Source organism: Onychostruthus taczanowskii, unplaced genomic scaffold, assembly GCF_017590055.1.
Source record: "Onychostruthus taczanowskii isolate IOZ18803 unplaced genomic scaffold, ASM1759005v1 scaffold4, whole genome shotgun sequence".
NCBI lineage: Eukaryota > Metazoa > Chordata > Aves > Passeriformes > Passeridae > Onychostruthus > Onychostruthus taczanowskii.
In genome coordinates this window covers 8,683,526-8,711,337 of record NW_024501459.1, presented here as the reverse complement: position 1 = coordinate 8,711,337, position 27,812 = coordinate 8,683,526, and the positions used below count along the sequence as shown (strand labels likewise).

At 37.5% G+C, this 27,812-nt stretch overlaps 1 protein-coding gene across 2 annotated transcripts in view; it reads right to left on the bottom strand.

Moving 5' to 3' along the window:
* PREX2 (phosphatidylinositol-3,4,5-trisphosphate dependent Rac exchange factor 2) overlaps nt 1-27,812 on the bottom strand; it is a 166,376-nt gene that overhangs the window by 114,666 nt on the left and 23,898 nt on the right. Inside the window, exons 3-7 of one of the 2 annotated variants that reach the window (XM_041412732.1) lie at nt 8,438-8,509; nt 8,240-8,362; nt 6,252-6,356; nt 3,441-3,542; nt 1,586-1,747 (exon numbers count right to left, since the gene is read on the bottom strand). In XM_041412732.1, the coding sequence (XP_041268666.1) occupies nt 1,586-1,747; nt 3,441-3,542; nt 6,252-6,356; nt 8,240-8,362; nt 8,438-8,509 (564 nt within the window). Of the gene's footprint in view, nt 1-1,585; nt 1,748-3,440; nt 3,543-6,251; nt 6,357-6,613; nt 6,724-8,239; nt 8,363-8,437; nt 8,510-27,812 lie in introns of those variants that run through there. The other variant, XM_041412733.1, reaches the window with a different exon arrangement.

Here is a 27,812-nt window from a genome sequence, read left to right as displayed (position 1 = left end):
CCTACACTACTCAATTAACAACAAACCAAAGGTTTTGGAAAAGTCCACTGATCAGGAGATTTCACATGGGGCATACAGGAAATAATTATGTGGTGCCATGAGTAGTATTTGGGTGGGGGGGAGTCTTTGTTCAGATCTCTGCTCCTTTCAGACAGTGGCTGGTTCTGCTGAATCCTTCTGGATGACAGGGGAAAGCTAAATCCACTACTGCAGAACCAGAGCACATCCTTAGGCACAGCAAAGTTGAAGAAACAGCAGGTACAATAAAATCAGAAGGTGTAGGGAGGGAACAGAGACGTGTAGAAACTACTTCTTATTTCTGCTTTTTTACCTACTACTACAAATATCTACTTAAAAATTGTCTATTCTACTCAATGTTCTAATTGTTATTTGTCAGACTTCGTGGGGAACTCTCTCAGTTAAAGCTCAGACAGGTCTGACTTGAGGTTTTCTTTGCTACAGTATCCCATCTGTATCCCTAACCCTTCCTTTCCTAGGCACCATACAAAGGAAATTTCCACTATATAGACCAAAGTCCTTCAGTACCAGAACAACATACAACAAACACATTTTTCTTGCTATGTCTCCCAGTCTGCAAGCCATCCATAAAGCTTCAAGAGATAAAACCTCTTCCTCCAGTTCTTAAGCAGCTTTCTCAGGAAGAGAAGTAGCATATTTGAGCAAAGTATTCAAAAAAGCAAAGGACTACTTCCATGTTGAAATCTGCCTCGTAAAAAGCCTGTGTCTTTTTGCTTTTTTAAGTCAGTTTTGAGTATGGTTCCACTGTTGGCTTTATATTTCTTTCATTGAAACTTCATTTGTGTTGCCTTCCACTCCAGTGCAGTCAGCTCAGACATGTCAATACAAAACACCCAAGGGAATTTAAAGATACTCTCTTATCTGCACCTGTCTTTCCGTATGAACTAATTATGGTGCTCAGAATAGTTCAAAAGGAAGATTTTGGTGCTACAACTACTTGATCTTGTTGTTTTCTTAGGGAAAGGGTGGCTCTTCTGGTTACTACTTAAAATTGTAACTCAGAACCAGATCTGTGGTTACTTCATGAAACTCAGTTGGAGCACTGAAGTTCTTCCATTTGCAAACCATTAAAAAGTTCCACAAATTTCACACAGATTCTATTGAATATGTTTAAATTAATTTAGCTCACCCAATATTAAGAGACTACCAACAAGCTGACAAAAACTCATAGGCTCAATGCTTAACCAATAATAAATGATAAACAAAATATTTTTCAACCAGACAAAGTGCTGCTAGGCCAGCAGAGACAGCAGTAAAATAAAATCAGCAGTTACATTAGGATTTATAAATGTGTCTGTGTGCACAGATACATGTTAATACCAATGCTAAATAACTATCCTTCCTTGAAGTCTGCTATTTCATATAGCACTGCTCAGTCATAGACAACTTAATTTACAGAGTAGATCTCAAAAGCTGTGACTTCACAGAACTGTGGACTTGACAGAACCTCAGGATCATAAAAACAGCGCAACGCATACTTAGTGGAAAACTATTACTCCCTCCTCAACATACAAAGCAACAAATTTTATGACAGTAATGACAGTACCTCCCATCCTTCAACATGAGACTGCCATTCCTCCAAAAATTCTAATTTTTCCATTTGTCTCTTGGCCTCATTTATGTTGGAACAGACAGCTTTCATGGCCTGGAGAGCTTCCATTAGGGCTGCATAGTCACTGTGCTTCCTTGGAGTCCGCTTCAGTAACTCCTATTTAAACACAGAAAAAGGTGGGGGGGAAAGGAAAAAAATAAAATAAAAGAAAGAAAGAAAGCAGTCTTTGATCTCTAAAGGTCCATTACAGGACCAAACCAGCATACAAAAAGAAAGTAGCCAGTCTTCTCTTTTACTAAGCAGAAAAGTAGCAACCCTTCTGAAATGGTACTAGTAGGACACTACTCAAGAGCAACTAATCATTAACAATAAATATCATCATGATTTAGGAAGAAGTTTTCATTTCAGCTACTTTATTCTCCTATTCTCCAACAATGTTTCTTCATGCTGAGCTTTGGGGTTTGGGTTTGTTTTTTTATATTCTGCAGGATACAACTGATCAAGAGCAAGGATAACAATTCTGCTTAAAAAAACAGTAGTTTGCTCATGTCAAAATTAACACCTGCCTTTCCTGCAACTCAGGGCAGAAAACACATTCCTTAAGCTCCACACTATTGTTTAACCTCATGCAGTACAGCAAAGCAGTGAACAATAGCTTAGGGGACTTACTTATTTCAGACCTACTGGCAGCCATGCTGGTAAACAAAAGTGCAGTCACCAGCATTTGTTTGAGATTTCCCATCTCAAACTCCCAACTCCCCATTTACAGCTGGGCTGACTGAGAACAGCCTTCAGCAAAGCCCTAACCCTGCTGCCACCACACCCTGTATTTAAATTTTCTTAATATATTCATTTCCTTGCTCTAGAGTAATTCATTAGTCATTTTTCCCTGTTTTATCTGTATGCCTTTCAAAAATAGAATAGAAAAATAATTTCAAAATAGACCAAGGGAACTGTAAAGCCACAGCTATCTCGGATGACTCACACCTCATTGTAATGATTATATTTTTAATCTGTTTTAAAATCTTTTTTATTCTAACCTGTTTCTTACTAGATTTTTTATTTCATATGCCTCACAACTGGCAACTTTGCAGATCAACACTCACACATGCATTGTGAAAAATACTGTCCAACAGTAATTTTTCAGGTAGCTTTTAGAGTAGAATCTGCTCTGGTTTTCATCTCAGAGTTTGGGACAATAAGCAATACAAGATCTTAATTTGTTAAGCAATGATTTGCTTGAAATACTTTCTTGTATTTTATTTCCTAACAGGGAAAATTACAAATCCAGATGTTTGAATATCTAATGTTTATAACCACATTAACATTTTTCATTTATTTAAGCTGTCACAATATGATAACAATAAACATATAATTGTACATGAAACCATTTACAGCACCTTACTGTTACTCCACAGTTTTTCTTGTGAAAAAAATCCATTCATTTTTTTCATTTTCAGTTTTTTGATGGTAAATTAGTATCTTCAAAGTACACCACCAATAAACTCTGTTATCCCAAGCATTTTAAGCAAGGGCACAATTGAATCCAGCTGAAATTAGTCTCATTAAACTCTCCCAAGTGGCTCACTTCTGCCCAACAATGGAGAGGCAACCTTACAAATACAAGCAGAACAGAGCTAATCATCTCAATCCAGCCAAGCTCCTCAGTTCTTTTAATACTGATGTCAGAAGACTGGCCACCAGCTTTAATGGGAGCAAGGCTGGATCCAATCTCTTAATAAAAAGATAATTCACTGCGTAGAAAGATCGTTCCTGGGGTTCAGAAACATGCTTAGCAACCAGTTTTATAAAGGAAGTATAAAGTCCTCAATAAAAATATTGTCAGTACCTTCAAAAGAAGGGGATACTTGCATATTCTCTGTATTGGTGTCACTAGATATCCCTCCAGGGGTACATCTGTGTTCTTCCGTCCTCCAAGGAGCATGCAGTTCTGGAGTGGGAACACGTTCACAAATTATTGAAAAATCCCAAGAAAATTTCAGAAATAAAGACAAGGGCATAGGTATATAGCAGTGTTTGGCTAAAGTATGCACAAACTGTGTAAATGAAGGTGTGTATATATATATATATATATATATAAAAGGAGGGAGGTTTGCAATAGTGTCAAAACTAAAGGCTTGAACACATGCACAGGCTATCACACGTGACAAGGAAGTCAAAAAGGCAGAATGCAGGCCTCTTGCCTTAGTACCTTCTTCATCCAGTCTGATGAAGAGGACTTTTTCTTACAGTTTGAAATTAAAAAACAGTAAATAAAATGCTCAAAATATGCTTTCAGACTTCAACAAACAAAAATAAAAACATTTCAGGGTGACCACTACAGCCGTTGCCGTTTCTAAAAAGTGTCTGCAGTATTAAGTAGCATCAAAGATGGTTTGAATGTTTGAATGTGGCCATCCTAATACACACCTCAAAAAAAAAACATGTTCTATTTTCATGATTCTATATTTAAATTTGATGTGCAATTAATAAAATATCCTAAAGTTGTGTGCAAAAGGCTATTAAAAAGTTTCAACAAGACATCTGATTATGGAAGCAGAGAGTAACCTAAAGATTGGGTGAAAGCATCCAGCAAAAGCAGCTGAGAGAGAGAAAAGAATAAGGGCTTTTGGGGATAAGAAAACACACAAAGTACATCACAGCAAATATTTGGAATTGCTGGACTTAAAGTCTAAGTACATAAAGACCTAAAGTAATGATGACAATTATTTTATGGAGAGATCAGAAGCAATTGTGATGCAAGGGCATGAGATAATCTCAGGTTCAAAGAACAAGTTGTCTAAACTGAGGACACTAAAAAAATGCAGTTTAAGCCAGATGAGATGTCGACACAGGCCACAGATCTGGATGCAGACACACTGTTGATGGAACAGAGGCTGCACAACTGGGTGACCACCCAACACACCTATCCTACAACCAGTGCTGCTAGAGGATCTCCACACCTACTCTGAAGTCTCTGCTTTGTAGTCATGCTTAACCAGCTTCTGTCTTACCCTAAAGGATGCTTTAGCCTAAAGGATTTCACTTCCAAACATAAAAGCTTTACTGATAAAGACCAAGTAAGATAATGTCAATGCAGACTGTAGTTATTACAACAACTGCCTCTATACTCAAAGCCTCAAAAGTTCTGGTTTTGCTCCCAGTGATTTATAGATAATCACAACTCTAATGACCTGACCCCTTTGGTGTGCCCAGATGGCTTTGACTGTGCCTTCAAATCATGCCCTAAATCTATGAGGAACCCAAACCAGATGAGAAAGTCCTCTGCATATGCCCCGGAGCACCTAAAACTGACATCATGAACTGCCACAATGGCACACTTGGCTTCCTTTGTCACAAAACAAGCTCTTTGCCATCTTTCTCCAGAGTATTTTGCTTTTTGCCTCTGTAGTCAGCATTCACCCCTTCTTCTTGAGTCTGGCCATGCTGCTCCCAACACAAGAACCACGTGTGTGATGCTCCCCAGTCTGGGACAAAGTGAAATATACTGTGCCAACCACCGAGGAAAAATAGGACAACTTTGAAACAGTTTTTAACTGTGAATAACCATTTCTGTGTAAGAGGTTCTTAGCAAAAAGGCACATGGTGCCTCATGTCACATAGCATCTCCCACAATAAGGAAATTCCCACACTGCTCATTAACTTGGCTGTAAGGAAGTGCAGCTGGGGGAGTCAGATCTGGTATCTTTCAAAGCATCAGTGTGATGCCACAGGATTTCACCAAGAACTTTGTCAACAGCAGTAGTGGAACCCTACTGCATGCTAAAAATAATTAATAAAATTAACTGAAGACTTGTGATACTCTCAACATTGGCAGAATCTTTTTTTCTCAAACACATCTGTGATGCTTTGCTGGTCATTTGTTCTCCAGTCCCAAAACACAATGATCAAATCTGATCACTCCAAAATTTGATAGCATATCCAGGGACACTTGCTCAGGTATTTCAGTTCCAATATAGTAGACTACTCATTTCAAAGCTGACCTTTTTACCACAGGACACCATGGAGCAAACACAAAAATCATTCCAAACTGAATCCTGCTTTTAACAACTAAAATCCCCTATTAGAAAACTCAGTATTTACATGGAAATTGGTTTTGCTGTTGAAAAACTACAAGGACTATCACACTTAACATTTTCAAACCCCTCCTTACTTGTCTTATAAAGTGAAAGACTCTTTGTGGAGCTGTTTCTTTCACCTTGGATTAAGTCAGCATCTAAGATTAGAATGGCTACTCTATGATCCATTACAAAAGATTTTTCTGTCTGCAACAGCACTGGCTACAGTACCAGAATATGGACCTCCCTTCAGAAGTCGCACTGAGTTCTCCAGCTCCTTTCTATAATTCCTTTCCCTATCCCTCCTCATCTATTTCATCCTATTCTTTTTCCTTTACAGAGATTCACACTCTTGTCTCCTGGCCAGTACGTTCAAGGCACACTGCCTAGTTCTGTATTATCCACAGATCCAAGCACAGCAGTGAAAATATGATTTAACCACCCTCTTCCTCTGGAAACACCACCCCCACCTAAAATTGTCTGCTAACCACTTGCAGGTGTGCTTGCACTTGTTACATGGTGGAGGTGGAAAAAAATCTAAAAAAAAATGAAGTTAGAGCACCAGTTCAAAGTTTATTTACCAAAAGAAACGTCCGCACTGTTCTTATTTTGTTCAGGTCAAGAAGAACTTTCTGTGCCTTCTCGTGGTTACTACAGTACTCATCATAGATACGGAATTTCTCTTTCTGCAGAAACAAGAAGAGACATTGTTTTTTCACTTGTCATTTTGATTTTTTTTAATTAATAAAACATGGAATGAACCATTTGCAAAGCTGCATAGCTAATATGGCCTTCATTCTAGAAAGTCAGCTCTTCTTCATACATTTATTATTTGAGGTCCAGCCTCAAATTATGAACAGTCTGGAAGCACCAGTTGGGAATTTCAAACACAGATTCATAGAAAACAAGGTTGAAAGGGATGTCAAGGATCATCTGGTCCAACCTTTCTTGGCAAGAGCATGGTCTAGACAAGATGGCCCAGAATCCTGTCCAGTGGAATCTTAAATGTGTCCAGTGTTGATGAATCCACCACTTCCCTGGGGAGATTATTCCAATGGCTGATTGTTCTCACTGTGAAAAATTTTTCTCTGGTGTCCAACTGGAATTTCACTGGGAGAAACTTGTACTCATTACCCCTCCTATTATCCACGTGATTCTGTGAAATGGGAGTCACCATCTTTGTAGCCACCTTTTAAATTCTGGAACATAGTAATAAAGTCTCATTTAAGCCTTCTTTTCTCAAGTCAGTTCTCTCAGTCAGCCACATGGAACACTTCCCATGATCATCCTTGTGGCTCCTCTCTTAAACCTGTCCAGACTGTCCACATCTCTTTCGTACAGTGGGGACCACAACCAACCACAGAATTCCAGCTGTGGCCTAACAAGCACTGAGCAGCCAATGATAATGATTTCTTTATCTCTGCTGGTAGCTGTTGCAACCCAGCATGCTCTTGGCTTTATTTTTTTTGTCACAGCAGCACGCTGTTCAGTCATATTGAGATACATTGCAATGGTGGTTCACCAGGACACTGAGGTTCCTTTCCACAGAGCCGAGCCCCAGCTAGGTAGATCCCAGCCTGTGCTGCACTCCTTGATTATGTTCCCCCAGATAAAAGACCTTACATTTGTCTTTGATGAACTTCTTAGGGTTTCGCTGAAATATTTCAAGCTAGAATTACCACAAACACAAAGGATAAAAACATACATGAAGAAAATGCAAAATGAGTGGCTAATTTGTTGACATTATCACCCAATTTGTCTGCTAACATTTGTTTTCAAATATGATCCATTTTTCTGCAAAGTTAAAAACTGATGTTACTCAACTTCTGTGAATTGTTTCCACTAACCATTAATAGATTTCTCCTGCCACAATGAATAATTAAAGACTTAAACAAATGGGACTCTAAGCAGAGATAACAATGAAACCTGGACTTTTTGTTAGGTCTACAACTGAAAGCAAACCAATTTGTCTTCATTTCGCAAATCTCTGTAACAGTAATATCCTTGTTTTGCTCCAACAGGAAAAATAATACTCCTAGAAATCAATTACTACAGGACATACAAACACACTTGTTTGTAGAGGCACTGCAGTTGTTAGAAATAAAATATCTTCACAATCCAGAACCATGGAGGTATTTGATCCAGTATATACAATTCTTTACTAAATATTCACATTTTTGCATAGCACAAAGCCAGAATAAAAAGATAGTACTACTCTTGCTGCATGCAACCTTGTACCGCCATCTAACAACAAAGGAACAGCTTCACCCAAGTTGCAGGACTCAGTTTGTCAGCCTGAGCTGATCTGGTGAATATAAAAATGATGAAACACCATTAGTGTCATTTAATATGTTCTTTCTTCACTGTCCGCCCATCTCTTTTTTTTTTTTTTTTTTTTCTTTTTGGACGTGACAGTAGCCAAGAGATGAACTGCAAAATACTTTTCATTACACAATCAAGTCATATTTAGGCTTCATGACTGTGCACACTTATCATCATGATAGTAATTAATAAAGGCAAGAAATTAAAGAAACACGTGAAAAAAAGACTGAAATAAAAGACAGCATACATAATTCAGAAAGCAGGTTCCAACTTCATGCTGTGCATTAGGTTCTGGCTGTAAACAATCCTCCACAAGGGACAGGAAGTTTTTGTGAACTGCAAGAATATCTTCAATATTTGAAAACAACATCTGCAAAAGAATAAAACATACATAAGTGAAACATCAGATACAAAACAGAACGAAAAATGCAATTAGGAGACTAACCTTAACTGTTTCTTCTGTGACATTTTTATCCACTTTGGCTGCAGCACATTGGATCATTCGGTGAAGAAAAGCCTGCATGAAACAAGACAAATAAGGAAAATGTTATTTCAGGAAGACTTGAACAACTTCTGGCATGTTATGCTTTAATTTGTTTCCCAAACTGGGTATAGAGCCACATCAGAATATTATTCAGAATCTAAAACAAGCTCTTTATTTATAAATCATTTAGTAGTTCAGTTATTCTAACATGATAGAAAGACCTATCTACACAGTGTTAAAAAGAGTAAAATATTAATGAAGCTGAGAAACTGAACATTCTCTGAAGTACCACTTCCATCCTGCACTCATATTAGAATCAAGCAAGAGAAAAATGTATTAATTTTGAAAATCTCATCTATTACTTTACAAATTGAGCACAAGGCAAGCCAAAATAAGATGCTAATTTCCAAATTAAACTAATCAGAAGATACTGTTATGTCATGTAACTTTTACCATAGCAACCAAAAGTCAGATTTCAGACATATTAATAAACAAACTTATTGTAAAGTAAATTGGCTTAAACAATAGTCAGCTGCACCTGCTTTTGCTTACTGAAAACTCTTCCTTCTTCCTTACCCAAGAACCTAATCCCCAGGGGTCAAATGAGAAGTTAGTAATACCATCAATGAAATACCAAAATTGTATGTTTTCTTTTATTTTATATTCAAGAACTGGACACAAAAAGAAGACATGTACATTAAGCAATTCCTAAAGAAATCACATGTACAAAGAGCAGAATTAATTTTTATTAATTCATTTCATTACAAAGATATTGGTATGTCCTAAAAAGTATCTACAAACTGTAGACTAAAATCTTACATTGATAATTCTTCACACAGACATGCATATTCTTTCGTCATTAAAACCTGGCACCATGAGTGCACAAATGTCATGTCTTTCATAACCATTTAGCTCCGAGACACTGTGCATTGTACACTGTACATGAGCTCATCTAAATTCTGGCGTGGTGCAAATTCCATAACAGAGGCAATAAATAACCCCTGTGTAGCAGTCACAGCAGCCCTTTTTGCCCTCTGCTGGGACTTAAACATTTTTATTCCCAAGCAATGCTCCTTTCTCTGCTGAAGAGGACTATGTAACTGGCATTACACATTTTTATTACTGAAGAGTCAAGTCTAGTTATCCAGGACATAAACTGAATTAAATCTGGAATACTGCCAGCACACTGTATGTTTCCTATTGCTCTGTACAACGATGTAGGTTTTCTAGTTCATTAAACCCGTCTTTTTCCTGACTATTTGTGCTTTCTTTTTAATGTTTTACTGGTGCTAAAAAAATGCCATTAACTCATTTGCAGCAGTTAACTGATGGTGGACGACAGCCCTTTACATCATTCCTTGCTAAGAATAGCCCCAGTGGTTATGGCAAATTTGCTGCGTGCATTATCTCCACAACCAATCCCACAACGGGTGAAAGCCTGCATGACTCTTAGTTAAATTTTGGAAGTTTTCACTAAACCATGCAACACCATTAAATATGCTTTAGAATCAAAGTGGAAAAAAGAATTATAAGAACTACCTCTGAAACTCACATCTATTTTTACCATCTGTAATTTCTCTCTGTTCACATTATTTCCCCATAGACCAAACATACTGCTCATCTGCACTTATGTTATCTAAGAAGATCTTCATTTCCTGTAACTCTGAAGGAAGGTGAACATTAAGTTGGCTGATAGTGAAACTAAGAAGGAACTGAGTGCTGAGGCATTAGTTATTCCCAAGTGATTCAAGATACTAGATGGGAGTCATGAGGTCAAGAAGAGAATATATCAGCTGCAATAAACAGTTGTCCAAGCAGCACTGTCCCAGACATCACATCTGCAGAGGTTATCAGAAAATAAATCCAGGAAAATCCAAACTTTTGCAGAGCCCAGACACAAATCACTAATTAAGGCAGGGAGGCCTGGGACAACTTCGGTCCCTTCCTGCAGCTTCTTGGAAGCCCCTGCAATACTCTGCTGTGCTCATTCTGCAGGGGTAGTGCAGTCATGAGGCCAGTTTTTGCCCTGAGATTTGCCACCTGTTCACAGTATCATGGAATCATAGAATGGCCTATGGGTTGGAAGGGACCTTAAAAACCATCTAGTCCCAATCCCCCTGCTGTGGGCAGGGACACTTTCCACTAGACCAGGTTGCTCAGCACTCCATTGTTCTTCCTATCAGTGCACATTTGCTTCCTGAAAAAAAAAATCATTGTGCTGTGTCTCAAAAAGCAATGCATGTGAGAATTTGAATTTTTCAGGCACTTACCTGAAGTTCTACAAACTGCACATATTGCAAAATAATTTGAATAATTCACATTTTCTAGAAGAGTAGTGTTAAGAGAATTGAGGGGAGCACAGGTAGGGATGGATGTGTCTACCTCCAAAACTGATCCCTTGTGGAGTTCACCCATTGTGGAGTGAATAATGCAAAGAATTGATGAAACCCAGGTTTCCAGGACATAAATCCCCTTATCAACTCCCTTCCTGGAGCACAGAGACACCACAGACTCCACATACCTAACACCTCTGCACTAGTACTTTGCCAGGGAGAATGGACAGCCATCAATCAGGCAAGAGGATGGAGAAGTAATTGCTTTTTTTAAAATTTAAAATAACCTCAATCCAGCACTGCAACTATGAAAAGACTAATGTCTCTGAACTCACATAAACACACACGTCTCAGAGAGGGCTGATTGCTCATAAAATCTCCAGAACTATTTAGGCATCAACTGAGGACAACCATAAGCATTTCTGCAAAAATTAGTAAGCAGAGAAAAAGCAGGCAATTTGCAGATACAACTGTAAGGAGGACCCCAGCAGAGAAATTACAGACTTTAAAAGGAAAATATATAAGGATGGACAGAAACTACTCAGGAGCTGTCAGTTAATGGAAAGAAACAATTATATAAGCTTTTGAAATTATACCACGTAAACTCTAATCAACCATAGAAAAAACACATCTCTAAAAATATAAAAGTAGAACGGACACCTCAGCCAATTTGCAATTCACTAAAGAAATGGACACATAAAAAACCAAAAAATAAAAAAACCAAATCAAGAAGTCAGGAACTCCTCTGAAATAGCACTGAGTTCCTTCTAAAACTTACTAAAGTATTTCAAGCATGAGACTCCAAGTCCGCACTCATTACTGAGCACCACATTAAATGAAGGAGCAAAGCAATTACAAATGGCAAGGAAACAATAGAATAGATCCTGTTCCTGGACTGACCAAACAACTGTAGGAATCAATGGTTGTACATGATTTCCACGCTTACAAAAAAGCAAAAAACCAACAAAATCACCAAAGTGAAAAACCAGTTCGAACCTAATACAATTTCATCAAACATACATGTCAGAAAATCATAGCACTACATCAAACACAGAGAATAACAAATGACTGTGCTCTCCAGGATCCCAGAGCAATGTCACATAGACAGGGATCCTCAACTTTCTCCAAGCTTTTCAAGCAGAGATTCCCTTAGTTCTTAATTTTCTCAACAGCAAAGACAAATGATATAAAACAGAATATAATTCTCTAGATCTTCACTTTGTGCCACCAGCATTCTATCCACCTTGCTATAGTATAGGGATTCAACCCTGCAGCACAGGAAACAGCAATTCCTGGCACTCTCTGCCAGCCAGACCATTGGCGATTTCTCTTTTAAGACATCTCCACACAACTTTTCAGAGCAGAAGCTTGTCTGGGTACCATAAAGAGCAGTTTCAATTTCAAAGACCAGATGAAAAGCAAACATAAATGAGGATGTTTGTTACCCACATTAAGAAAACAACACCCACTTTTGTTTGTCAGTTTTTAGAACTGTTTATGGAAAACTGTGTCACTCTAGGAATATTCTTGAGTCACTCAGAGAGCCACAACTCCTGCCTCCACAAAGCTTGGCACTCAAATTACAAACCTAAATTTCTAAAGCATCCTCCCAGAATCTTCATCAACACAAAATGGCATCTGCATGATCAGCACATATCTTCTTTGGAGAAGAAATACCCTAAAATGCTGACAAAATTCTAAATATGGAGAGTCACATGGTAAGAAGTTTTATGATCTTTGTAAGTCTCACAAACTTGAAGATGAAAACATGGGGGTCCAACTAAGTCCTTTGGAATAGGGGAGCAACTACATAGGAAATATATAAGATAACAGTTTAGTGCTAAAGTTCCCTGACTCCATTCAGGTCCTATTGGGAACATAAAAATGCCCCTATTTTTGGCTGTGACTCAGGGTCCCTGAACCACGGTGGTGTAGAGAAGAGTAACTCCCCTCAACTTTTAGCATGGAGATGATTCCATGCTAATAATAGCTACGAAGCTAATTACACACTTGGTTCATCTTACCTGCAAACTGTTACATACTTTCTGCACTATTCCCTGGTCTAATTCTTTTACCCTTTGCCTGGCATTGCAGTAACACAATACAGGAAGCAATGGGCATGAAAATTAAATCATTAAACACTGAAAATCCAAATTCAACTAATTATAAAAGAATTTGTTCATTATGACAAATAAAAACTAGCGGTTTTGCCTGTCTGCTGATCAGCTGCCATTTTGTGAGGCAGCATTTTTTTACAGAGAACACACACTGGGTTCCTGTTATGGGGATTTTGACTTCTGGTCTTATCAAAATAAGAGTTGCATTGTTTGTCGTTTGGTGGGATTTTTTTCTTGATGGTTGCTCTGTGTTTTGTTGAAAAAAACAAAACATAACAAAACAAAAAACTACCACTGCTACAGATAGCACAAGGAGCTGCCAACAGCACAAATGACTTCTCTGACATCTGGAATGAAATCAGGGAAAACAAAGAAGTCTGCCTGCAGAAGACTCCCAGGGCACAAAGAGTTTTTTGCCTTCTTTACAGATAAAAAGTGCAGAAATTATGTCAGAGCTCATGGATCACAAAAGATAGGTAACCATCTTTCTGAAAGTAATAATCCTACTTGGGATTAAGCCTATAAATATATATTGGGTTTTATCCAAAAAAAAATATTAAATAGTTAGTCATTTTTTCCCCTCTGAATTCTTTTAACAGTGTTTCTACCCTTAAATCTACACTGCCACAAACAAAACCAAGGTGAACTGCAAAAAAATATGTATTTTTAATAAGGTAATTTTTTATAAGGTAATTTAGGAAAACCAGCTGAAGTGAAGTGCCCAACCTATCATAAAGCCTTCTGAATAAAGCTAGCTAGCTGTTATGGACATTAAAATTGAATACAATTTTATTTTGCACAAAGACAAAATCCTGTAAAGGGGCCCAGTATAAAGAAATGTTCATATTTTTATACAACCTTTCTGTGTCTATGATAATAACCTCATCTTCACCAATTTAGAAATACAAATATAAATACCTGTAGATTCTATGTTCTCTCTTTACATTCTTAATGTAACTGTAGGCATCTGGATGGTGGAAAATATTTTGGTCTTTTCACAGTATTCCAAATGATCCTAGAGAGAACACGAAGATCTGTACTTGGGAAGAAAACTGCTCTCTGTCATAGCTGACTAGTCTGTTCTGGCTAATTCAGTTCACAGGCATCGAGGTAGCATTTAGCACATCAGTTTTGCACACTATAATTAATGCACATCAGATTCCAAGTCCCCGAAGAACACCAAGCCAGTTTTGTTGAAGCACTTTTGTTTGATTTCGCCACAAGGAGGAAAAACACAAAAATCAATAGAGAAGACTCCAGCAGCAGTAGCAGCTGTGGCAAACACTGTGTTCCTACCCTCCCCTTCCCATTAACCTGTGCCAGCAGCAGTGGCAGTAGCTGCTCAGGCTGGCTTCTGCTACTGAACAAAAGACTCTTCTTCTCTCTCCAGTGATTCACCAGCTGAGGCACCACCTGTTTCTCCCATCTTGCCTGCAGGACTGGATGAATCACAACCAGCAGCGAGAGCATCAGCCAAGGTCAGAAACATTCTTTCTCCCTGCTGTACCTAGAGCTACTTTCAAAGCTGGCATCATATTCCAACGCCTGTAAGCACAGAGGGAATAGATGGGCAACATCTGCAATGTTGTCTGTTCTAGCAATAATTTCTTCTCACAACCTACCCAACAATCCACTTCTCCATTCATCTGATCCTAAGAGGCATCTGTCTGTCTGAAAGAGCATCCTTGACTTAAAGTAAACATGAATTCAAAAGTACATGCACAGATAAAGAAATTAATGCTTTGAAAAAAATATATATCTTCATAATATTCTCATACATTATTAATACGTAGACACATTTTGGGATCATCAACCCATTCTCCATCATGTATCTTTTTTTTTTCTCTATCATATCATAAAATTTCTAAGAGTAGAGCAAAAAAAACTTTTCCTCATCCTTCTTCAACCTTCAATCACCTTTTCTGCATTTGGAGGTCATGACGATATTTTTCAACTCCTTACTGGACATACTGTTCTTTCTTTCATGCACTGTGAGACTTTTAAGTCAGTTCCCTTCTTTGACGAGGAAGCGCCCCCTAAACTCATGTTCCCCACCTCTAAAATCACCTGAGCTTTCACTTTTGATCCCTTCCTTCCTTTCAGCTCCATTGCAGATGAAAGCAAGAGATTTATAGCTAAAGTCCAGTTCCACACAGCCAGGCAGGATGTCCGATGTCTCCACCCTCTTCCTTGCACTGAAGCCATTCTCAAAAAGATTTAGTACCACCTTTTCCTGGCCCAGTTCAGAAGACATCTATTCCTTTTCTTCCCAGATGTCAAGTATCCTGCCACTAAAATAAGGATATCTAGTATCCTCATTTTGGGAACCTGTTCTTCTGAGGACTAGCTGTGCTCTTGCTGTCAACAGAAGCTTGGTTGATGAGTAATGATGGAGGTACTTGCACATTTGCAGTTGAGATCATTCCAAATCTCACCAAATCAAAGGCTGGAGGTCTGGCTGGCTCATACATGCTCCTGTGATCTGATGCTACATACAGCAAACTTCTAGAAGATCACCTAAATTTTTGCTTAATTAAAATACAGTTTAACCAGAGCTCTAGTAAAAGGCCATATACTGGCATACGTGATGTACCCCCACCTGCAAGATAAGCAGAAGGCAGTTTTATGTAACATGGGCTGCTGCTAACCAAGCCTTTATCCCACTAGAAATACAAACAGGTTACATTTCAATCACCAAGAGAAGTCCTGGAAGGCAAAAAAAAGAGATTGACCTGACCCCCGTGCATTTCTGAACAGTCTGTTGGGATTGCAACAAACTGACCAAACAAGAGGCATCCATATCAATAAACAAAATGCTTCCAGCATGCCAAGATTCCTCTTAATTACATTTTGAAGATTTTTTTGATGAAAAAAAATACTCTGTACTACGTGGAATTCCCTGTGGCAATGGGGAACTGTCATGAAGTGAATAATGTACTGCTAATCACATAACTGGTCTTGTATCACTCAAGTTGAAATGGAAAAGAAATGACGTCTACCACTACAGCTTACCTCTCACAAAAGTCAGCTGTTTCCTGAATTTATAGAACACTAGGTTCTTGTTAGGAAATCTCAGTGAATTCAGCTGTGTGCACTACTAGCAAACCAAAACAAAAATCTAGGAAACCTCAGAACAAGTGTACATCTGGAAGTAACAGTATGTTCCCGTTATATTGCGATCATAATTAGAAAAGAATTCGTATGTTTGAAGCCTTTATACTTCATACTACAGTTTCTGCTTCTTTTATGCAAGAATATCTTTCTCTGTTCAATTAGGGAAAAAAATCTTGAATTTTTATGCACTTTTTACTCAGAAAATTAGGATATTCCTGAATTTTTTTTTTAAGAGGAGAAGACCAATTATGAAGAATTCAACATTCCTAGAATATTTTTGAGACAACTCTTCAATTCTACATAACAAATTTTAATTCTTTAAACACATGAGTAATTTCAGGAAGTGTAAAAGATGAGAAATACATGAGAGGACAAGATGAGAAACATATTTGTCAAAAATGAACCCTCCAAAAGAGTTATTTAGATTTTCTGGTTCAATTTAAGAAATAATAGTTTCAAATTTCAAAAATATTACAAGAAAGTCATCCTCTGTACATCTCCTATATCCTTCTAAAGTCCACTAACATGTTTGAAGACCAGTGTGAGTCCTTTCTGACTCAAAAATATCCACCAGAATTAAGAAAGCCATGATCTTTATCACTTATTATGAGAAGGAAACCTGAAATAACATATTACATCTCCACTTTCAGAATTTAAATTTAAGTATTAATTCATATTGTATATGAGTAATGGAGGAAAGTTGACTCAGCACCAATGAAAACAAATTATCTGGTCCTTCAGAATTAATGCAGCTTATGAAAAAACAAATAAACATTTTTACATATAAACTGAGGAAACTTGAAAATACTGACACGCAATCATAATGAAAGCCCACCAACCCTTTTTTACATGCTCAATTTTCAGCACAACACTTTTTTTCTAATATTGGAATGCACAGTCCTTAATTATGAAGTTATTTAATGTTTAATATGGCTAGATGCTAATTAAGAATTAGAATGCTTGAGAGAGCTAAAATTTTTATTTTCAGAGTTGTATAAATAAAATGTACTCTCAAACACTGCTCATTGCCAGTTCTGGCTGCCATTTGCATTTGCAAACACATGCCAAGAAAAACATGAAGGAAGGAAGAATATGAAACAGCAGTTTTCTTCCCCAGTTTCAATTCTTTGCAAAGCCTGCAGGGAAGCTATAGTAAGCACAGAACTTCTAGAAAGTTCTCCCTCCTGATCACAGAAAAAAAGCTGAAACATCCCATTTATGTTCTTTCCCAATCAGTAACAATCAGAACACTTGCCTACATAAGGAAACATGTCTTGGATAATTCCTATTGCTTGCCATTTAAACAGGTCCACATGTGCATAGACTCACATGCGATGATGCCTCAGTTCATGCAACCATAATTTAATTAACACTGCAGTATAAGTAGTTAATGTTTTTCAATTTGAACCATAACTTTCATATATTACACAAATAACAAAATAAGTAGAGGAGAAAACTATTAGTTTCTGAAAAATTAGATGCCAATGTTAGTTGTCTTAACTCCATTCCAAAAAAGAATACAATAATATAAAAATTTTAATTATTTTACACACAGCTTCATACAAACAAAAGATTGTTATATGTCTCTATTCTCTACCCTGAGCTGGTCTCATGAATATTGTTTTGAGCCAATTTCCATGAAAAAGCAATGATTAATAATATTTTTTAGACTGTATTTGATTCATGGGATACTTCAACTGTGCAAATTCAAAGAACAGTTCATCTTTTATTTCTTTACTGGTTTGATAACTATTAGAGAGAGTAGATGATAAAGAAAAAAAGCTCTTTTTACTTCATGCTATACATAAAGTAAATATCCACACATCTGTCCATCTGCTGCACATTAATTATACCACAGGATATTTACATGCTAATCACCATTTACATCCATCAAAGAGGTTCCACATCTTGAAGTGTACAATGATCACTGAGTATATGACTTTAGAAAACTAAATGGAGCATCTTAACATCCAGAATAGATGGTGAACATTTGAATTTGTCCACATTAGCTGGATTGACTTACTGTCAAATAAATTCCTAATTTCAAGAAATATGGACCAGGATTCTACATGCGTGCTAGGGAGAAATAACCCCTCACTCATTCACAGGCTACACTTCTCTCACTGGTCCTTTCTTTTCTCCTTTTGCTATTCAAGCACAGGCCCTTTTTTTGTCTTATGTAGGTTTATGGCCTGTCTTTGGCTTTGATGAGTTCCCAGCATAATTGCACAACACACTGCCCTGTCTGGGAAGCATGTGTTCCTCAGGAACACAGACTGCATGGCTGGTTTTGCCCTTTTCATTCATTTTTATAGGGGAAACAGAAGACAAAACCTGATTGCAGTATCATTTGCTTTGCCTTCTTAATGAAATTTTTGTTGAATGTTGGGACCCTAAGATGACAGTTTATTATTCACTTTTCCTGAAATAAGTTCCATCATTCTTTTAGGCTGCAATCAAAAGCTTTACATCATCCTCTGGCTGAAGCAGAGAGAAGTGGGGATTTTTTCTTTTAGATATTGAAGCTGTGAAAATAGTACAAGGAGACTGTCATGCCCAGTCATTCCATGGGGACAGTCTGAAGTGCCAGTATTTAAATTAAAAGGAGAATATTCAGCAGTCACAGCATCATGCAAACCACCCTCCTCACCAGACCACTTGCACCATAACTGCAGACAAGCACAAACAGAGCACGCTGGTGGCAGATGCCATCTGTAAATACTCAACCAGAGTTTGACAGCACTGAATACTACTCATACCAGGACACACTGCTGCTTACCAAAACACCCACGTTGATTCCACAGACTCAAGTCTCACTAAGTCTTTCTACATAAGGTTACATAAGGAAATAGAACATTTTTTTATTTGAATTTTTTACTTCACACATTAATTTGTTGTGAGCAACATCCTTTCAGTTCCCATTCTCCGAAGGAAAAAAAAAAAAAAAAAAAAAAAAAAGAATTGTCTAAACCATTCAAAGCTCCAGATACCAGTTTTCTAAGAACAACACAAGGGAACAATGGTGTTAGTGGGAGCAGGAAATCAAGAAACCATAAATAAGTATCAAATATTGTTTTCCAGCATCTTCAATAGTTCTGGATCCTGCAGTCCATGCTTCCTCTGGATGAGGAAATGACGCCTCTGCAGGTTTTCCTTGTTTCCATAATAGACTACTATAATTTGCCATACAGGGGCCAGGCAAAGGCACTGCACTTGCAGACAGTGAGCCATGCAGAAGCTCATCTGTTGGGCAATAATAAAAGCTACTCTGATCACAGTCTCATTTCTGGACTATAAGGTGCTGCTTCTCCACTAGGAAGCCCGACTTATCCCTTTTAAGGAGCAGGTTATGGGTGCCACAGCTTATGGATGGCACAACTCATCCAGGCTGTGGGACTACCTGAATGTATTGGTAGAGATGGCTTGGGAATGAAAGTAAAATAGCTCCAGGAGCAGATCCACAGCTATGGAGTAGCTTTAAGAAGAGACCCAACATCAAGTTTGAAAGTCTTGAGTCTCTACATCATCCTCACAGAAACACCTTCCTTCTTCACTACATCCTGCAAGTAGGAATGAGAGGGAGCAAGCAAGCGGTGAGGTCAGGGCTAGATGCTCTCTCTACTAACGCTATTCCAGGCGTTCAGTTTTCAAATTTATATCAAAAATTAAGGAAGAAAAAATTGCAGGAAGATGGGTTCACTTTAAATTATGAAGTGCAAGCCCAGACGAGTAACTTCACACATACAAATGAAGCAGACACTACACTAACTAATTCTGTCAGAAGAAAATGAAAGAAAAGCAGCTTGCTTGGTCTTTCAGGCTTTATCTCATTTTCTCCAAACTGCCTGTTAAAAATTACTAATTGCTAAACTTTGATTTTTTTCCACCAGCATGTGAAAGAAACTGGGATAAGAAAAGAGTGAGGTTGCCAAATCCACAGTTAGAAACTTTCCACAGGCTTTTTTTTTTAGGAAAAACAGAGTTACATTTCAAAATATTTTTCTAGCCTCTTCTACTGTGAAGATTGCAGTGCAATAATTTACAGAATGGATGCTATCTCTATAGATAAACAAAACCATCATTCACAAGAGATTTGACCTTAACCTTCTGTCCTAAAATAGTATGGCCAATTACATAGCAGCAGCAGCCCACATCCTTAAAATATCTTTGACTGAATTATGGAACTAAGTTCTAGTCTTGACTTCTCAAGTTTGCTACAGACTGCAACTAACTAAAAGAGTAAAATATTCAACTAAAACAAACAGCTATGTTTGTCAGAAAATAAATTCCAGCAACTAAATGGTGAAGCAAAAGTATGTACTCTTGAATTTGTTGCTCTTGTTAAAAAGAAGAGCTTGAAAAAATGCACAAACTGAACTTATCATTACATCAACTTAAGCAATAAACTAAAAGCTTCCAGGAAGTTTATCATCCTGTTTGCTGACTATAATTTGGCTTGTTTTGTTTGGATACCATGTTCCTGTTCCTTCCACTCATGTCCTCCAAATCAGGCGAAAGTACTGGAACCTCACTGCCTATGCTCCAAACATTTACCCAGCCACTATATTTTGTGTTACAGGGCAGAAAGAGCTGCCTACCTTCCCTCAAATCTGAGGGAAAGAGCAAAACTATGGCTCATTTGGCTAAAGAGGGGAAACAAAAACATATGTCAAAAAGTATCCTAAACATACTGGGCATTTACCGACCCAAGCCAGTGCAAACATTTAGGTAACAGGATGTTAGTTTGATACATTTTCATTTAAAGAGAAAATCACTGTGGGTCCAACAAACAAAAAGATTTAATGTTTACAAGAAGACGACCATTTGTCGGATGTTATGATATATTTTAATCCTATTTTTAGCATCATTTTTATGGAATTTCCTTTCCATTAATACTCTACTTCACCAGAATTGCCAGCAGCAAATGTGCAGAAGAGCACAAATCCAAAATACAGTGTCAGCACTAATATTGCCACTATCATTTCTATGACAAGAATAACTCATTGATGACTAACATGAGATACTGCTCACTACATAATTGATATTTTACTGTAACTTAAGTGTTGCTTTTAAAAGTCTGTTCTAAGTCTGGAATAGTGGGGTTATACCTATCACACAAAACAATAGAAAAACTTAAATCTTACCCATGATTTTATAAGCCCTCTCTCGATGATCACTTCAAAGCAACAACTTTTGAAATACAATCATCATCAAAGAAAATTGTGCTTCCTTTTGTATTTGATAAATCGGCTGAACAATAGGAGTTCAAACATTAGCGTAAGATAATAACTAATTTTGTATTAAGGAACATTTCCTTTCCTCCTTTGCAGTCTCTTCCATTATCTACAAAGCACAGTAAGCACACATCACATTTTACTCTCTGTGTAATGAAACTCAGCATCCAGGACTAATATGAGTGAACAGAAGTTTGATAACATGCAAATATTGCACAGAACCCTTTCAATCCCTGAGTGGACAGGTATCCATATAAAACAGAAATACAACAACCACTGCAACAGAACAGCTTTCCAGAGATGCCTTCACTCAGTGTTAACAACATTATGACAAGGACTTAGAGCACAGAACTGTCCCACCTGAGGGTGGAAACTTCCAGATGAAAGAAGTCCTAAGGAGGAACACAGGTCACAGGATCCCTTCTGGAAGCACCGTAAAGCTAGTCTCATTTTCCGAAAGGATGGCTGACATCCAGATATTGTTTTTCAACTATCCTTTCAGACAGCAAGGACACTTCTTTTTCACTGTCATTCAAAGAAATAAACCAAAGGAAAAGAGCACAATTTCCTGTCTATTTTTAAAAATCAGAGTTCACCTAAGGAACAAAGGTGGGTGGAGGCCCCAACACTACTGTGTCCTTCTAGACAAGAGTAAGTGCACGGAAGCAGGCAAGATTTAGAGCAACCAGACCATGCTCAAATAAATAAGCCTGACAGAAAATAATAAAAAAAAAAAAAAAATTTTTAGAAGTCTCTATGTGCAAAAAAGGTGGGCCAAACTGAAGGCAAATCCCCAGTGAAGACAGAGCTGCTCTTGGCTGAGCTATGCCTTAGGAGCTCAATACATCAACACTTTGTGAGGTCAGTGCAAGAAGTATTTGGAGGATTCAATCGCCAAAGCCATTTCCTAGTCATGTTGTATTATCAAGTTTTGGTGCACTTTCAAACAGAAAGAGGTTCAGCCATGGGCCTTTTTCATAAGCTAAAGCATGAAAAGGATCAGATCAGCAACAAGATCAGACTGAGAAGTCAGCTGGAAATACACACCCCGTCTGTCACATAGCCTGTATGTCAATGGGTAAAAGTGAATGGCATGGCTTTATACAAATACCTACCTGTGCAACAAACTATGTTCAAGGAAGCAGGACTAAGTCATTCTCTAAATACCCTACAATAATCTGTATTTTTATTTTCACTTCCCAAACCGACATGAATTTGAAAAGATTTCATAACATGCTCCCTTTCAGCAAATGGATAAGTATATTATAATTGCACAGTGTCTCTTTTTGTCAAATTTCTTTTGCACATGAAAAATTCCCCCAGCAAAATTCTGAATTACAGCATACTGTGAAGCCAGAAGGGTTTCTGAATGTACCTTGCACAAGTCTCAATGCAGTGTTGTCAGTCTGGCAGCTATCCCAAAGCTACTTGACATTTCTTCATTTAACCAGCATGCAAAGATCTGGAAATTTCTCAAACAAAGGAACAAGCAAAGTTGTCAATAGACATGACTCCCGCTCCTTCACAATCAGATTCTTACATGGTCACCCCAGACTACCATATCAGGGAATTATATCATAACAAATAATAAAACAAATCTCTCTTCTTCCTCAAGTGTTCAGCATTCATTGGAACGAAATGTGTGCCTTCCTTCCCCCCACAGCAAAGGAGAAAAATAAGAAGACCTGATTGCTTATTGCATTTGCCCTGTTCAGTTAATTTCCTTGTTAAAGTAGGAACTGAGGCAAAGTTTTGCTCTTATGTCTGAAAGAGTGAGAATTCCATGATCCAGATCTAACTCTTAAAGTTGACATCTTGTGTCCCACAGCCTCCTTTTTAGGAACAAACCAGACTACTGTTTTTCCGTGGGATCATACAATATAGTATAGGACTGGCAGATTTGGCCTCCTAAGGTCCAAAATCTCTTCTGTATTCAGTGGGAAGTCATTACATAAGGCTGATCATGATAATTCATAGTCTGTGAGCTTGCTGAGCTATGGGCTATTTAAAACTTTTTTGGATTAGGCAGCAGAATTTTGTAATTCTGCTGAATTAATGAAGTCTGAATGAGCTTGACCTGCAGTACTGAACCAGTGGGTTCAATGTTCATGTGAAAGGTCCTGCGATCTCCGGAAGAAAACTTATCAGCAGTTCCTTCAGGTTATTCGGTCTCAAAATTTCCAGGACTGTAAAATCTGCCCAAAGGTCTGATGTGTCTAGTTTTTGAGATTCCTGAGCACTAGAGACAAGCCAAGTAGACACAATCCTTCCAGCTCCTATGTTTAGACTATGTATGTGCTTTTCAATCCCCATGAACGCCAGTGGATTAATTTCTGACCACAGGAAAACATCCGCAGCTTCACTGTTTGTGTCTGTTTGGAGCAAGGGCTACAACAACTCTGATAGGCAGGAGGACCTACATGTCTGCTTTTGCCTTACTTCCATGAAGCAAGTCCTGCTCTCAGCAAGGAACTGCATGCCTGGTCACTGATTTTTGGCAAAAAATTGACTTTGCAAACTGATAAGGGTCTTTTCAATGTTTATCCTGTAACAATTCTGTTTATTGACCACTTTATGAATAAATCAAATCAGATGTTGCTGAAGCTGACTTTTCACTGTGTGTATGCATAGAGGATTACCACTGTAAAGGGCTCTGTCAGCAGTGTGCACACTCAGAGGAGCTGATAAGGAGTCAACTACATTGACTGTTATCAGATCCACTACCATGCTAAATAAAACCAACACTCTTTAAGTACAAAATAACAACAGGACTTCTAGCAATTTAAAAGTAACCTGGAACTTCCAAGAAAGACAAATACCTGGGTAACAACAACAAAGACTTCAGAAGCCCAGAGCAGACTTCCTACCTAGTCAGATATTTACGTTTAAGAAATAATAACCATTAAGCACTTACTTTAGAATTCACTTATATAACATTTTAAGACTTCTTCATCAATTAGTTTAAGTAAGTCTTCCAAAGAAGTAAATAGTACAAGGAGGCAGGAAAAAAGGGCTATGGATGGGACATTAGTACTGTACCCTATATTACAAAACCCAAAATACAAAAATTTGCAAAGTGGAATATTTTCTCACTGGCTAAATCTAACCTACATGGATGCTAGATTGTCAGATTATATGGATTGAAATGCACTGTTTCAAATGAGGAGCCTCTATAGGTAAAACTAGTCAGGCTATGATTTAACTGATGCATAATTAGGAGGGTATTTTGTTCCAGGTTTTTGATTTTCTAGTACTGTCGCTGTTGTATCGAACAGGTTTGTGCCCTTGTTTGGCCTTCCTAACAAATCAGATATTCCATCTGCATGGTTCTGTCCTACTCCTGTAGATCTCATGCTATCAGATGAACCTCGGGTGAAAATAACTGAATTCAGCCAGATATTTTCAATAGATGTCATGTTAGCCATTTAAAGTATGTTATCTGTATGATGTTACACCAGACTATAGTAGACAAAAGGTAAAGTGTCAGTGCTAGATTTTGTTAGAATATTGACACTCTGTCACAAATGAACTGAACAGTAATGCTTTTTTGGAATTTGGTTTAGATGGCTATGACAATTTTTGAAGTTTCTTTACATGATTCCAAGGACCTGACTGGGTTCTTACTGGGTTTGAACTTCATGATCAAGCTGCTTTGTTAATTTGGTGTACTGGTCATACACTTCTAGAAAGGATAGAATCTCTTACTGAAATATATTCTTCAAATGTGAACTGTCAGCCAAGTTTGCAAGGCAAAATCCAGTATCAGTATTTTACTCTTTTTCCTTATCCATAGTACTGTATGCTAAAGACACCAGATTTGAGTCTCCAAAGCCCAGAAAATTGGTGGTTAATTAAATATTTGGGATGCACAAAGCACTGCATTTTCCACATAATTTAATGTAGCATTCTGGAAATAGAGTAACTGTCAGTAGAGTATATTAATCTAACTAGCATGTTCCTACCTTCCCCCCCCAATCAAAACACATTAGACTGTATAAGCTTTCAAGGTCCAACACTTTCTTCTACACACTATGAAAAAAAGACCCTGACAAACATTTCATTCAATTTCACTCAAGGGGTTAAAAAAAAAAAAAAAAAAGGAAAGACCTGGAGAAAGCAGCCAGAACAAGGATGTGCTGATGCAAGCAGGAACCCAACCCCTTTTTTCCATGTTAGAAGAACAAGAACACTCCTCTTAAAGAGGCTTTAGGTCAGAGACCTCAAAAGCAAGAGGCTGGTAGCTAACACTCCTGGCTGAAACAATGTCAAGGACATGCTAGAGCACACCCACTGTTTGTGATTCAGTGTCAGGGAATTAGTATTTCTATCCCCTTTTACGCATTAGTCAATTACATTTGCAGTTTGAAAACAATGTAGAGTTCTAGATTAAACTTTAAAGATTATCCAGGTTACATCTTAAAAGTAAAATACCAAGTCATAAGGAGAAAAAATCAAACAAAAATATCCTTAAATTATTCAAGGTTAATGAGCCATGCTTTTAGAAGCACGTGCAAAGCCCCAGAGGGATAAACCTTAGATGATGATTTTCCTGGTTTCTGCTTGACCCTCCTTTTTTTTGGTTGCTGGGGAAGAGGGGGGAGTGTTTTTTGTTTGGTTTGGGGTTTGCTTTTTTAGATTTATTGGCAATACAAGTGCAAAAACCATCAGCTTCAGAATTACTGGAGACCAGCAATTATCCCCCTCATCTAGACCTATGGAAACACATTAGTAATAATAAAATGATCTTCCACAACTCATTTACAACATTCAGTAACTTTTTCAACATATTCTATCTGTAGAAGCTAGAAGTGAAAAGGGAGTTCTGCAACACACCTGCGAAAACAGCACAACTGTATATGTAAAATCAGCTGGCTTTCTTTGCAAAGAAAAGCGAGTCTGCAAAGATTCAATTAAAAGTCTTAACTTTCCATGAAGGAAAACCAAAACTGAGAGGACTAAAGCCACAAAATCATCACATCCACTTATGTGGACTTATGTTCATCTGGAATACTTATTAAGGCCCATATTCCTGCAACAGACCCACATAAATGTAAATATACACCGGTATGAAGCCCTAGATGCCTAGTAATTCCGGGTTGTACAGAACACTGACACAGATCTGCAGTAAAATAAACTGGAAAAATCACATGTATTCACCTTCTCTATAGAATTTCAAAAAATCACACAGACATTACATTGATGATGTAACAGATTGTTAAACTTCAGTGCAATGGCTACATGGGGCATTTCTGCTCCCTAGCTCCACACAGTTCTCTGCAAGTAATGATCTTATAAGGGGTTATTTAAAAAAAAAAAAAAAAAAGCAAAACAAAACAAAAAAAAAAAAAAAAAAAAAAAAAGTTATTGCATAGTCAATGGTTGTTCAAGATTTCCTGATTTTCTTGCAGGAAATAGGGCACATTGCTGTCTCTGCTACCTTCCGCCTCAAGTGTGGAACCCATTCTTTCATTTTGTTAAGCCTTAAAAAAACAAAGCAAAAAGAGTATTCAAACAAAACAACAAGACAAAATAAACAAACAAAAAAGGGAGAAAAAAACCCCAAAAACATAGCCTTCATGAAAGAAACATCAACTACACAAGGTTTTCCCCTCCTGCAGGAAAGATGAAAAAGCAAAAACCATATGACAACTGTTAGTATTATCACTTAGTATGTAAATGGAAGAAATCATCATAATTTCCACAATTTACCTGGGCTAGAAACTTGAAAGCACTCTTAGCATCCTATATGAATAATTTTTAGCAAAGTGTTTTAAAACCCATGCAGAATTGAATTTCCATTAGTGTCCAAGTTTTTCAGAAGCACACAACTTGAAAACCTTCTTTTTACACTTATGTTTCAGTGTTCCTGCATTCTGTGCAGGAAAAAGCCCATTTTGGAAATCAGTTAATTCTTACATCATCAGTATTAAGTTATTTCTATGTATTTTCTTTTACAAAATTTGTAGCAAGTCTGAACTGCAGAACTTGCCAGTCTACTTCTTACCAATTGTAATTTTTTTTTCCTTTGAACTGCATTAAATATACAATAGGTAAAGTATCACACATTTCTCATAGACACTTCTGTGAGGTTTTGAAGTGAATTTTATATGAAGTCTTGTACTTTAGAAATTAAGATATCACTAAGCAATCACCACCCACAGCAGGTCTATGATCACATCCAGGGAGCCAGTCATCAGTTCAGACACACAATTTATATAAAAATCACTTCACTTTTAAAAGTGATTTAATCCCTTTTTAAAAAGTTATTTAAAATCACTTCTTTTTTATTTCACTTTTAAAATGCCAGTATGAATGAAATGAAATTTCTTCAAAAGTAAGAACTTGCTTTCTATGACGTTCTTAACCAGTACAGAGCTGTATTTCTAAGAGCAATGACAAACGATGACTACAATGCTCATCTGTCCTATAAAGAGCCAGTATTTGAGAATTCCCCCAATCTGCTTCACAGAAGATTTGTGACCCACATACACCAATCCCTTCAATAGATGATCCCTTATCACAGATGATCTCTCATGTC